This window comes from Ostrinia furnacalis, unplaced genomic scaffold (assembly GCF_004193835.3).
Source record: "Ostrinia furnacalis isolate ACB-3 unplaced genomic scaffold, ASM419383v2 OfSCF0143, whole genome shotgun sequence".
In the NCBI taxonomy this organism is placed as follows: domain Eukaryota; kingdom Metazoa; phylum Arthropoda; class Insecta; order Lepidoptera; family Crambidae; genus Ostrinia; species Ostrinia furnacalis.
Window position 1 is genome coordinate 296,254 of NW_021130382.1, and position 14,866 is coordinate 311,119.

At 37.2% G+C, this 14,866-nt stretch overlaps 1 protein-coding gene across 1 annotated transcript; it reads left to right on the forward strand.

The window, feature by feature from the left end:
- The first annotated feature begins 3,213 nt into the window (after positions 1-3,213).
- On the forward strand, positions 3,214-14,272 carry Aplip1 (JNK-interacting protein Aplip1). The gene is made up of 8 exons (XM_028304403.1): positions 3,214-3,334; positions 3,519-3,757; positions 5,989-6,243; positions 6,597-6,797; positions 6,872-6,989; positions 9,052-9,214; positions 10,094-10,275; positions 13,888-14,272. The coding sequence occupies exons 1-8, from the start codon at positions 3,252-3,254 to the stop codon at positions 13,958-13,960; spliced, it is 1,314 nt and encodes a 437-aa protein (XP_028160204.1). The 5' UTR covers positions 3,214-3,251; the 3' UTR covers positions 13,961-14,272.
- The last annotated feature ends 594 nt before the right edge of the window (positions 14,273-14,866 follow it).

A 14,866-nucleotide genomic window follows, 5' to 3' on the forward strand; every position in this document is an offset into this window, starting at 1 on the left:
CTTAATGTTAAAAGTTGGCTGTAATTTTTATGTCGTATAGATTTGGTTCTCTGCATTCAACATTTTAAAGAGTACAAAAGATTGTCTTATGCATAGCAAAATATCTATTCAATAGAACCATTCTGTAAATAATTAGAATTAAAAAACTGCTTGTCCGAGCGAAAGTCCTAATTCCCGTGACGTTTTCTGTTTTTGGGCACACAAGCCTAAATAATAATATTTGACACATCATTTACGCGCGCGGCGCGAGCCCTTAGTTAGTTCTAAGACCTGTTAGCAAGTAGACGTCTATTGCGTTGGCGTACCGTCGATGAATTGCGTAAGAGTATAATTACCATATCTTTGGTTTTCAATTTTTCTATTTACCATGCCCTTATTTTTATATTCGATTTTTGAAGGTAGATCCAGTACTTTGGCCTTCATACGTTGTAGTAAGACAGCATTTGCATACGTTGCAGATTGTGGAAATTTTGAAGAAAAACTATCGTTTTATAATTTCCATGTACTAATTACCATATATTTATAATCACCGTTGTATGAAATTATTACCTACAAATTGCACTCACGATTGAATAAGTATGATGATAAAATATGAAATATACCTAGACTTTCCCATAACAACTTTACGGACTTTTCTTCCAATCTGACATCAAAATTATGAAAAGCTTTCGTTAGAGTAACCTCGAAATAGATTCGATTTCATGACGAATGTTCAGCTTCAGTTGCTGCATGGTTGTTGGATTTTAGAGTATATTTCAACCTCTAAGGTAGAAAAAGCTAACAAAAAGAAGTTAGCTGGAGTGAAATCGGGGCTTTTCGATGGCCAGTAGATGTCACAGTGTACCAGACACTTAATTTACTATTAATAATTCATTGATATTTACATGTTAAATCATTAATTATTTCTAATATAATACCATTAAAATCTATCCATATTACCTTTGCCCTAAGAAGATGAGATTGTCCAACATGAACACTTACCTGGCGTGATTACATTAAGAACAAAAGGGAACAAATCAACAGACAATGGGACTTTTCAAGACAAGAGTGTATAGGCACTTTGCACCATCTTAGACTGCATCCTAACTGATTTCTTATGCATAGAAAAAACTTCGTGATATGCAATGGATACTGGGCAGAAGAAGCTCGGAGAACAAACTATATACAAATGCATCCTAAGACCCATGTAGACATATGGCATCGACTTAGCCTCGCAAATGTAGAAATACTTTAACGTTTTCAAAATAAAGTATTAAAAATCTTGAGCTGTGCACCTTGGTTTACAAAGTCCACTGAAGTGATACCAAACGTCAAAGAGGGTGTAGAAAATTCCTGTAAAGCTTACAAACAAAGACTAGACCGTCATGAAATCTATTTACTGCATCCCTTCTAAATTCTGAGAATTCTGCATTCAGGCTCAGGAGAAAGCGAATAGCATGAATCTGAAAACTTGTTGTAAAAGAATCGAGGTGACAAATCATGGGATATGCAGAGCTGGAACTGTCATTATTACAAATTTAATTTAATCTGATAATGGCTGATGGCTGATCGCAGATAGATTAAAAAGAGGAAAAATCACTTATATCATTAATAACTTTTTCGATGTATGCATATCCGAAAAGTCTAATTCGTGAGACCTCCTGATCCATTAATTATCTGTACGTTAAATCGTTTGTACCACATTTAAATCAAATAAATTATGATTAAGATTCTGATTCAGCTAAATGCTCTCATTTGAAATGTGACACGTATCCCCTTTTTGCTGAAACTAAGTGTTCCTGTTATAGCCTAGATTCTTGCAGTATACTTAAAATATCTTGATACAATAAATAATAGAAATTAGTGTTTTTCTTTTTCAAAGGGTTTGTTAAGTGTACCTACAGCTTTTTTTTATGACGTTTATATTTGTATACAAATTTATCAATGCAAGATGATGATTTTTGCTATTTAACATATATTTTCTAATTACCGTTAGATTAAGTATTAGCCTTATCTAATTACCGTGACCATAAAATTTTTGGATCTCATTTACGCGAAAACCGCTTTGAATGACGCCTTTACGATTGTTAAATTCGTACTTTTCATGTGTTTTATATTTAAATGCATTTAAGTCAATCAAGCCAAATTTCAAAAATGATATGGTAATTAGGCTGAGAACGCCTGATCGTGAGAATGACCGTTGTGTACTTATGCCTGCGACCGCTGAGAGAATGCATTCCAGACTGCTCGATACGACCATTAAATAATCTTGACTGGAGGAAGGGGGATCTGAAATCAGCACTCCTAAAATGCATAATATTAGTCATCTGGTTTCCACCAGAGCCCAAAGAAACGGAGCCGCGAGTTATTGTCCTAGTTGGACATTCGTATAACAGGACCCCCAGCCCGCCGTAGCGGGTTACGGTCTGCTCCATGCCGCTGCTTAGTCAGCTCTGCTGATCAGAGAAGTACCGAGAGCGGCCCTCCAAAGAATGGGCCCTGCATCGTGGCCCGGGCAAATGCCTCGACGGCCCCCGGTCCTTTTGACGAGACCTGCCGCGCAAGTGAGAAGTTAGCCGCCCGCGTGAACAGACAACGCGGACGTTGCCCAGGGTGCACCACGAGGTGGTCCCTTTATTTTATTCCTCAAAAATAAATAACACAATAAAAAATTGTTTTCCACTTTGGAAAGGAAAAATTCCAAGGGACCGAAAGCTTTTATTAATGAATCGACATCTGTAACTGTGGTCGTGGCGTGACATTCTCATTTTTCAATGATACTTAGTTAATAAACTTTAATTTTGAACACAATGTAATATGGGCATCTTAATTCATTATTTTATTTTGATTTCCAAAAAAAAGTTCTTATTGAAAACCCTGTTTTATTAAAATTAAAAAGTTATTTATTTATCATAATTATGTATAATGAATAAGTTTATTTACCAAAAACGCTTATACGATAGGCGATAAACATAAACAAGCCCATCCCGTGTTTCAAATACATGTGCTTACAAGTCGGTCACTAGGTCGTCTGTGACATAGCGTTCAACAAGCCTAATTAAAGTTTTGAAGGGGTTTCCCGCTGATGCATCAAGTTCAATGCATTTGTTGGGGACACTCGCGCCTGCGCTGTGACGTTGCGCGTACAAGGGAGGGTTGACATGCGCAATGCGATCGCACTCATCTGGTTCCATTGACTACGGTCGATATAGTTGCGGGGACCATTCGCGCATGCGACACTGTCTCCGCCGACAATCAGGTGTAAAAGCGACATGGCCGATAGCGAGTTCGAAGAATTTCGTCGAGTATTCGACAGATTACCCCAGCACATAAAAGCTCCCACTCCGTTTTACTCGTAAGTACATTTTACGCAATGTTTTTATATGTGAATACCCCGCGCCGGTTGATTCACCTGAAAACAATAATGTCGGGGTGCATTTGTCACGTGAGCAAAATTGGATTCTATCTGAGTGACGTGTTTTATTCATTCACCAGTTCATTGGCATCACTAATGGAAGGTTTTCTCTTGATCGATACAGGTTAGTGCCAAATGTGGGTTTGGATGATGAATCACCGTCATCAAAAAGTGACGGCTCGCCTGAGGAGGACAGAGGATGTATGGGCGACAATGAAACGGCAGCCTCAGCACAAGAAGAAATTGTCTCTCCACCACCACAACCCGACGTAATTGAAACACAACGGAGCCCGAGTCATCAAACATTCACAAATGGCCAAAGACGAAGGAGAAAATTACCCGAAATACCAAAGGACAAAAGATGTTAGTACCATCTGTTTATTAAATATAGATACTAGTACGCCACTATGAAAGTTCAATATCACAGGTAAAGGTCGCCAGACAGTTAATATAAGTCTGCGCCTATATTTGACTCTCTATTTTTAAACTGCAACTGCGCTCTCGCGACTGACTTTTCCTATAATATTGTTTATCACTTTTTATATTGCCGGAGCGAAAATTTTTTTGTTTCTGTTGAAGGTAGGTATATCCTATATTGTATGATTAGAATTTTCACGAAATTGATCTGATAACATGATACACAGTTACAGACGTCAAATAATGTAGTTATCATTGCTCTCTGTAACAAATAAATCACAAATATTTCTTTTAATTATACTTACTTCTATATTTATTTTAAATTTTAATAATCATATTTCTCATTTAAACCTACATACATATACAGGGTGGAATTTTATAATGCCACCTGGAGGGAAAGTAATTTTAATACTGTAGATAAAAAATTTACTGAAAGAAAACATTCCTTTATTTTTGAAAAGAAATAGAACTGCATTCAAAGATTTTCGAATTTTTTTTCGAAAATTCAATACCATACTACAATTTTCTGTACATAATTAAAATCATTTAAGATTTCATGGTTTTCCTTTCCTTTGAATTATCAAGTTTGTTAGAGAGATTTCATCCTTATACTTAACCCTAACGATCGATGTAATAAAAACACAGGGTGTAATTTTTAACAGACTTTATTTGGTTCGATTCCCGGGTGCGGTAAGCAAATTTTTGGAAATATTTGAATGCAGTTCTATGTCTTTTCAAAAATAAAGGAATGTTTTCTTTGAGAATTTTTTTCAATCTACAATATTAAGAGTACTTTCCCTCCAGGTGACATTACAAAATTCCACCCTGTATTTTTTAAAATAAAATAATCAATTTCATTTCAAAAGTCCAAATCTATAAAAGAAATTTAATTATTTTTTCTACAACAAAAAACTTTTATTACAAATTTTTTTACGAACTTTAGGGATTCGTTCACAATGTCTGAGTAATATGTAAAAGTAGGCTACTCGTTGCTTAAAGTCACAAGTAGCAACGAGACCATGACAAAGAGTTTGAAGCTAGAATACTGTATTGTTATTATTAAATATTTATTGAGAAGTATCTTTACTCGGAGATCATGAGAGACGCCCTTTTGATAATTTAGATATTTAAAATTATTTCAAAAATAATACGTAACAATAGTGATGGTCTTTTAATTAACGAAAACGGTACCTTCTAAAATTCTAAATAATAGTGTTTACTTAAAAAATTGCTCATTTTTTATACGACAACTCCATTTGATTGAATACAATGAGAAAACCATAACTGACACAATAAGGAAAGAAAATCGATGATATCAGAATTCATAAATGTACATTAACGATTATAGGGCACCATTGAACATGCATGCATAGGCGACTACTACTACTCACGTTAAAGTACTGTCACCATCGGATCTTATGTAATACTGTGTTCAAAAATTGGTTACAACTTATTTAATGTTTCATTGAAGAAGAATTAATTTAGTTGTAGACGTTAAAGTTAAAATTCTAAAAACCAATCTACATTTTAATGCTTTTAAAAAGTTTTTTTGTAGTAGTTAAGTAAAGCCACGATAGGTGAAAGTTAAATGATCTTGTTGTGCCTATATTTAAAAAGAATAAATAAATATCAATGACATGCTGTGGTTCATTATATTACCATTATCATATATAAAATAGGAACAAACAAAGAAATCTTTAAGCGGTGCACGAAGAAAAATCATTTAGTATGTAGGGTTATTGGGTAGTTTTACTCAAAAAGTCCAAAAATTTGATTTTCAAACAGTGATATCTCGAGGAATTTGTGCACCATTTATTTATTGGAACTTCTTTGTTTCTGAGGCAAAAATCTATCATCATGCCCATTAAATCCGAGTTAAATCCCTAAAAAAACTGTAGGTAGATATTCAAAATATTGGGAACAAACTCATGGCAAGGCAAAGAAGTTATGAAAATATTATTTTGTATTAGAAATCAAAACTTAATCTTTAGTTCAATTACAGTTACACCAATATTGCTATAAAAAATGACAAACTTGTGCTATAAGGCTTAATAAAATATTAATTTATATTACAAAGGTCAAGTTTTGAGTAAACAAAGCTACCAAATAATATGTTATTATGCCGTAATAAAAGTTTTAGGAAACATTCCCTGAGATAAAATCTTCACAAATTCCAGCTTCTATATTAGCATGCAGCCAGCCCGCATCTCTCGCTGATGAGCTAGGAGCCCTCGCTGGAGTGCTGATCAGACCAGGATGCCAGGGCCGACCACTACTAGTGCTCAAGTGCGGGTACCTCCTTGACGAAGACTCGAGCCCTGACTCGGAGAGACTGCAGAGTCTGGGTGATGTCGACAGTGGACACAGCACAGCACACTCCCCTATCGACACGGGGCCGAAAAGTATATCACCAACGCCGTTACAACAAAATGGTTCGTATTTTGTATCATATTTTTGCAATCTAAATATGCATCTGATCCCAGCTGCGAAGGGCAGGTTAAGTAAAAAATGAGTCATCTCAGACGCCTCTATGGCGGCTCATTAAGTCTAACGCTGAAGTAGTGACCTCAATTTAACCCTCCCTCAGTCTTCACGATTGAAAAAATAATCTACTTGCACTCCTTTTATCATTTATACTTAAGGTAATTAAAACATCACAATCTCTCTTCTTAATGGATATTCTTTTTATGAAGATCTTTTAATGCAATAGACGTATTCTGCCTTCATAATCACCATCAATTCAACATAATCTAGATTTTCATATTTGTATTTTTATTTTTTTTAGTATCACCATCATCAAGTTGCAGTATCAGCGGCATTCATTTTGCGGGTAACATGACAACAGTTCCACATAACCAACTAGAAATGCTCGAAGCTACGCACAGAGGCCTACACAAGTTCAACCCTAGACATCACGATGAAATCGAAGTAGAAATTGGGGATCCCATTTATGTACAAAAGGAAGCAGATGATTTATGGTGCGAAGGTAAGAATCACAAGTAAATAAAATGTAAATACAAACAACTCACGAATATTTTATCAACTGCTCCTTTTTCACAGGTGTAAATCTCAGGACAGGCCAACAAGGAATTTTCCCGTCTGCGTATGCTGTTGACATGGACTATAACGATTTTGACCCAGCCAATGCCAAAGTGAAACGAGAGAGATATTTATTAGGGTAAGTAGTATATTATTTAATATTAGTAAGTATTTCATAAGAAACAAAACGTAACGTCATGATCCCACAAAGCGAAGCACTTCTTACAAGACCAATAAATACCCCCGTGTAACTAACTATTGGAGGCGTATCCTGGCTTCATACGGGACCCGTATCTAATGTAAGTATTATCCGACTATGATGATAGACTTTTTTAAATATCTGGATACTTTACACACACAAGCATATGGAAATCTCATTCTTTGTAACGGTAGTACAATTGATCAGGACTTTTTTTTAATCCACAACGAGGAAGCTCTTGGCCTGTATCTCACCTGATGGTAAGTGACGATCAGGCCGAAGGTGGAAGCGAGCTTCACCCGGAATCCTCAACCACGGAGGAACTGGCTATCTTACCTCTAACTGCGGAACACAATAATGCTGTTAACATTGTTGTTATGGCGACAGACTTAGGTAAGATGGTGGTAGCTAGCCAGGCGGACTTAGAACAAGCCCTACCACCAACCAAACCAAACAAAAAAATCTGCCCCCGCTGGGCATCGAACCCGGGACCTCTGCGTCTAAAGCAGGTGGTCTTACCACTAGACCACAGAGGTTTTTTTTATCCAACAACATGACAATGTAAAATTCCTAAATGACAATTTTGTATCTGTCTAATCATTGGGAATAAATTCATTCAATTTAATCTGCAATGACATTTCCGAAAGGAGTTATTATACCAGGTCAAGCTAATCTTGTCGGCAAATACCTACATTGAATGGACGAAGGGGCGTTGTGTTATTTATATCGCTTTTAATTTTAATCAAAGAGGCCACTACACGCCCTGTGACGATCGTTGCAGTTTGACGTCAAGTACCGAGAAATTACGAGTATTAACGGGAAATTGATGAATAGTGATATTAGTGGGTAACCGCATTCAGAATGGAGAGTACGGCGCGTGTCGTGTCTATGGTGGCCCTTCCAAAGATAACGTTGTGTTTGGTATAACATTGTATATCTCAAATAGTGATAGTACATTTTATACAGGGTGGAAACGATAAGTGATCTCACTTGATTATTTGTAAAACTACACAAGATATCGAAAAACTGGTTACTTCCTTATTTTGAAAGTGTTTCACGAGCTCTATCAAAAGATACTAATAATAGGTTACAGAATAAACTGGATCTATACGAAAATTCGATTTACATACAGCTGGAAAGCTATACTGTATTGTAGGTACTCGAGGTATTTATTTCTATGCTTATTATGATTCACGTTTATAAAAGAGAAGAAAATTAAATATTGATAAGGAATATTTTAGTCTTCAGGGTGTCGACTAATATGAGCCACCATTGGCATCATCTATACTTATAATATATCTGTAGAGAGGTCAATTATTCTTCATACTCCTGGGCAGGTTATAGTATACTTAGGAATTCCCTCGGGAACGGGAATAGGCGGGAAAATCATTTTGTATGAAAAATCTAAACCGCTTAAGTTAGACGCTTGAAATTTGGCATGCAAGTACCTTAGTAAACTTAAAGCTTAGTTACAACAGGATATTGAAAAATTCCTACAGGGACGGGAATTGCGGGAAAATCCTTTTGTATGACTGACTCACTGACAATATCAACGCACAGCCTAAACGGCAAAACGTAGGCACTAGAAATTTGGAAGGGACGTAGCTTAGGTACCGTAGAGGTGCATTAAGAAAGAATTTCCTGAAATTCCCATGGCAACGGGAATTACCGGGAAAATCCTTTTGTATGAAAAATCTAAACCGCGTAAGATAGATGAAGGGGGTAAAACGGGATCTACGCGTACGAAGTCGCGGGCGGCCGCTTGTGCTAAATAAAAACGTAACAGCTCAAAATTTCCCTCCGCAGAAAGAATTCTCTAATTTTTTTTTGTAAATCGGATTTATTGAAGCTTGCTAGAACGTCCTGATTTTATTGTTAACAAACATAAAGTGAAATTGCAACTGGTGTGGGAATCCAATCCAGATTCGGGTTAGAGTTCGACTGTTACACCACAAGACAACTAAATGCTTTGAACACTGTTTGAGTTACACTTTTTTTCTAGATATATGGGGTCAGTAGAAACCTTGGCTCACAAAGGAACAGGTGTGGTATGTCAAGCGGTGAAGAAGATCGTCGGCGAGTGCAGTGGAGAACCAGTCGTGCAGCCCTGTATATTGGAAGTATCAGACCAAGGCCTACGTATGGTCGACCGATCAAAGCCAGATGTAAGTGTTACATTTTTAACCTATGTTTATTAACACATTGAATATTTGAAGAATATGACCACCCCAACTCTTTCATAAATAGGCGACTAAAGGATATCATGCCTCGACACACCATCTGACTAGGGTGACGACGTAGGCCTAATCCTTCCTTTCGCGTCCGGTGAATTAGACATGTTAGGGAAAGAAGATGACCCTCATACTCCTGCAGTGGAAACCAAATATCCAGATGATAATGATGATAGTAAAATGACTGTGACCTAGTCATTATGTTCTTAACTTTGCCCAACCTTGAAACACAGCTTAGAGCACATAGTACGCAGGACTGACGGCCGATGGGGCAGCAAGGTTCTGGAAAGGAGGACATCCACCCACAAGGTGGACCAACGACCTCATAAAGATAACAGGAAGGCGCTGGATCCTAGTAAATATGTTCCTTGCGCTGGATGCAGACCACTACCAACCGGTCATTGTGGAAATCATTCCTTCATTCTCAATAGTTCGTAGTACTAATGGGACTTATTTCCCACTAGTTCTACTTTTAAATGTACCACCGAATACCTAGCTAGTGAAACTAGTGGGAACATTATTTCTGAAGAAAACTTAATATTATTTTTACACAATATTTAAAAAAATATATAATATCGTTTATAAACAAATGAAAAAAAAGTAAATAATTATTAAAAGTAGTTCTACGGTAAAACTGTTCACTTTCAGTAGAACTATTGAGAATGAAGGAAATCATTGGGGGAGGCCTATGTTCAGCAGTTGACGTCCTATGGCTGACATGATGATGAAACGTTCAATATACAAAACTAACACTAAATAAATTTGAAAGAATAACTACTCGCGTTATTGAACACATCTAAATTATTATTACAGAGAAGTCGTAGTGGCCCTTGCATTGACTACTTCTACTCGCTGAAGAACGTATCGTTCTGCGCGTTTCACCCCCGTGATCACCGGTATCTGGGATTCATCACAAAGCATCCAACGCTGCAACGGTTTGCGTGCCACGTCTTCCGGGGCCAGGAGTCTACTAGGCCTGTCGCCGAAGCCGTGGGGTAAGTATAAACAGTAACAATATTATCATCTTCCATTTCAGTTTAAACAAACTACCTTTGGTGATACAGAGTGTATTTAATGAAGCGTTTTACGGTCTGCGACCAGATGAAATGAACGCAACCAGCAGCTGTCAGGTTACGTTCTTTGCTCGTGCCCGCACTGTCAGATCGGATCAGAACAAAATGTGTAGAGACCGACAATGTTGTTCATACATAATGCAGGCTGCATTCACTTTGACCTGAATATAATAACATTATAGAATTATCAATAAAATAATATTGTTCAATTTATTTCTGAATATTACCAACCAAACTGTTGCTATTAAAGAGTATCAGTAGTTCGGTTCTACTTTTGAACCGATGCACTGCTACTAAAAAGTTTATAGTTTGGTTAACCGGACGAACAATCGGACTACTGGTACTGGAGGTTAATAACAACTCACGGAATTATAAATGATTTTGGACTACATTTTAAAAACCCAAGTTATTAAATCAAGCACATGGTGCATGCAAAATAGCGAAAACAATTCCCTTTCACAAAATTAACGACCTGCAACCAGATAAGTACCTAAAATGAAAAACGGCAGGTGATAAAGCGAAAAACGACAGATAACAGAGGGAAAAATGGAGGACTCCTTCATGTATTTGTGTCGGAACAGGAGTGGCGTGGTAGGATTGGTATGACAAAAACCAAAAATACGATAAACTCCAATACTGATTAATTTGTTTAAAAACATACTAAAATCCGAATAGTATCCTAGAAGGCACAAAAACCACATGGCACAAAAATAGACATAATTGTACAAGATTATGTGTGCAGGACTGTTTATTATCCGGCTAGAAAAACTGTACGGAACTATCGGAGGCCAGATAATCGATGACTGGAGTGAATGAGCGGAGTGGGCTGTACGGATGCGGTGAAACGGAGAGCGGTGGACTGTAGACTGTAGAAGCTCCGCTGACGGTGTCTCCAATCGCTGCACTACTATACTATAATCGGTGGTGGATCGTTGCCACGTCTTCGTACCTCGTGGCTTCTATACTATGTGCGGTGTGACGCTATTAAACGGTGAACACGGTGCGGTCGATGTCACACGCTGTAGGAGTCCGGTCAATACGGTATCCGAAGTCGCTATGCTATACGGTGTCCGAGGTCTATGCTGTAGTCGTTGTTCTATTCACTATCTTCACTATGCGCTCTTGAGACTCTTGCGTAGACTGTTCTTCGCTGTACTATCGGAGACTATTCTCTTCGGTTTACTTCAGAAGACTATTCACTTCGATTGATTAGAGAAGACTATGCTTGGTGCGGCCCGGCAGCCGGTTTATATACCCATAAAATCCCGCCTATTTTCTAGAATAATACGCGGTCCGCCCGTATTCGGGAATACGCAAGTACTTACTCGAACTCGCGGGAGTCGTAAACAAACTATAAGGCGTCCGGATATGAGCCTTATTTACAAATCGGCCGAACGGAACCCTAAAAAGATCAAAAGAAACCGCAGTAAATACCTATACGTACCTATAGGTATGTAATAAATCATCGGCGCTCGGCAAGTACATCAAAAGACAGAGACAGCGCGAGCGCGCAAAGGACAGCGATAGTACGCGCGCCCGCGATAACCGCCCTTACGATCTACGCGATAAGGCTCATATCCGGACGCCTTATAGTTTGTTTACGACTCCCGCGAGTTCGAGTAAGTACTTGCGTATTCCCGAATACGGGCGGACCGCGTATTATTCTAGAAAATAGGCGGGATTTTATGGGTATATAAACCGGCTGCCGGGCCGCACCAAGCATAGTCTTCTGAAGTAAACCGAAGAGAATAGTCTCCGATAGTACAGCGAAGAACAGTCTACGCAAGAGTCTCAAGAGCGCATAGTGAAGATAGTGAATAGAACAACGACTACAGCATAGACCTCGGACACCGTATAGCATAGCGACTACGGATACCGTATTGACCGGACTCCTACAGCGTGTGACATCGACCGCACCGTGTTCACCGTTTAATAGCGTCACACCGCACATAGTATAGAAGCCACGAGGTACGAAGACGTGGCAACGATCCACCACCGATTATAGTATAGTAGTGCAGCGATTGGAGACACACACCGTCCAGCGGAGCTTCTACAGTCTACAGTCCACCGCTCTCCGTTTCACCGCATCCGTACAGCCCACTCCGCTCATTCACTCCAGTCATCAGTTATCTGGCCTCCGACAGTTCCGTACAGTTTTTTGGCCGGATAAATAAACAGTCCTGCACATTTTTCTGGTCCTTCGGGCGCGCGTACTATCGCTGTCCTTTGCGCGCTCGCGCTGTCTCTGTCTTTTGATGTACTTGCCGAGCGCCGATGATTTATTACATACCTATAGGTACGTATAGGTATTTACTGCGGTTTCTTTTGATCTTTTTAGGGTTCCGTTCGGCCGATTTGTAGTCGTCCTGCACATTATGTTTAATACAATATTCAATAAAATTCTGAGTTCTCAGCTCTGATACTTTACGTTTATTGATTGGCAGGCATCAAAATACACTCGGCATCAAATAAATCGCACCTCACGCAACAAGCACTTCTCAAACGTATGCATCCCCACTTCCCACCAATATTGGCACCATTTAAAAGCCTAGTTCTAAACTTCATTTCATTAAAGGATAGGTTTTTACCCCAAAAATATGTCTGTAGAAGAATCCAGAGTCACTTCTTCAAAAAATAGGTAGTTACGCTTGAGCAAACTTTTATGCCTATAAAACTGTTAATTTGGGATTAATCGCTATCCATCTGTTAAAGAGGACATGTGTGATCATTATTTGGTTTTATAACCATAAAATTTGGTCTAATTGATCCCAGAGGTGAGCCCAAAGTGAGGTCTTTTTTCAAGTCACATTTATGGTATATTTTAATCATTTATTAAGAAATGTGTTTTTCTTTAAGGATGTTTATTGGGCTTTCAAATAACACCAATATTGTTGGGGCACCATGATTGTGTCAGAAGAAATTCTTAAAAGTTCACGTCGCGGAAGGTGCGGTTTATTTAATGTTGAGTGTATTTCTTTACGAAACCACGTTCTTGACAAATTTAAAATTAAAAAATACAAAAGTGGCCAGCAAAATAAAACAGCCAGCAAAAACAAAGAGTTTTTGTTACACGAAATGCTGCCTTATCCATCTATGTAGTAGTTCTTTACTGTTATGTTATTAAAATTGTACGAAACGCCTGCATTTAGTTATTTAAATATTATTTTTTAACAGTTATAGTGCAATCCTTCAATCGCCGATTTTAGATTTGATGATGATTTCTTAGTGTGTATTTTTTCATAAAAAATTTTGATATTACTGAAAATAAAAAACGTATGCTTACTTTTTATTTAATTTGATAGCTTATTCTTAAAAATCTGGGCAAAAGAGGGATGAGAACTTAAAAAGTATTAAAAACTTTTTTTAAGACGCCGGCAGATCATTGATCATCATTACTTATGAAACTTGAAAAACAGCCACAGACACAGAGACAGAGAAATCTAGTGTTCTGAGACACATTTAAGCAATAAGTCGAGTTTGCAGTCCATAAAGACATAAAAGATAGTTTCATAACATATTATTTTATCTTTTCAGGAGAGCTTTCCAGAGGTTTTATCAGAAGTTTATAGAGACAGCGTATCCGATTGAAGATATCTACATAGAGTAAAAATCATAATTAACAAAACATTTCACTAGCTTTTTATACTTATTTCACTTTAAAGCCACAGAGCTTAAAGGTAACTGAGAATATTATTATTTTTGAAGCATACATACTGATTCGTTGTCCCGTCTTACATTATTTTCTTCTTCTGTCTCTCAAATACTAAGCTCAGTGGCTATAAAGTTTATATGTAATTCTTCTGAACTTGTTATCGATGCTATGTCGCCTTTTCAATAGGTTATAAATTACATTGTAAACTTTTAATGATATTCAAACAATATGTACTCATAAGACATTGATTTGTCGTTACGTATATTTTCAGCCTTGAAATTTAATTACATTTTTAGCAATTGATGATAAAATTGTATTGTTATCGCATAAGATTAATGTAAAATGAAATATCTTAATGAATTAAAATTTCCACTGCTGTTTAATACTATGTAGTAATGTAATAGATTGTTATAACTATGAGTAATTTGGCATGGCTACATAGAAAAATGAATATAAATAGTACACCACATTACGAATATTGTATGATCCAAATTTTATAAAGGATGGAATTATGTAATGCCACCTGGAGGGAAAGTACTCTTCACACTGTAGATGGAACATTTTACTCAAAGAAAACATTTCTTTATTTTCGGGAATCGAACCAACTAAAATCTGTTAAAAATTACATCCTTTATTTTTATTGCATCGATCGTTAAGGTTAAGTAGGTATAAGGATGAAATCTCTAACAAAATTGATAAATCAGATGAAAGGAAAATCATGCAATTTTAAATTATTTCAATTATTTACAAAAAAATGGTATGGTGGTAAATTTTCGCAAAATTTTCGGAAATATATTTTTGCTTCTTTTTGTTTTCAAAATTAAAAGAATGTTTTCTTTGAGTAAATGTTCTATCCACAGT

Excerpts from the sequence above, each read along its gene's own strand:
- Aplip1 (XM_028304403.1), top strand. The coding sequence starts at position 3,252 with ATGGCCGATAGCGAGTTCGAAGAATTTCGTCGAGTATTCGACAGATTA. Across the intron at positions 3,335-3,518 it reads GCTCCCACTCCGTTTTACTC|GTTAGTGCCAAATGTGGGTT; the intron begins GTAAGTACATTT and ends TGATCGATACAG. Across the intron at positions 10,276-13,887 it reads CCTGTCGCCGAAGCCGTGGG|GAGAGCTTTCCAGAGGTTTT; the intron begins GTAAGTATAAAC and ends TTATCTTTTCAG.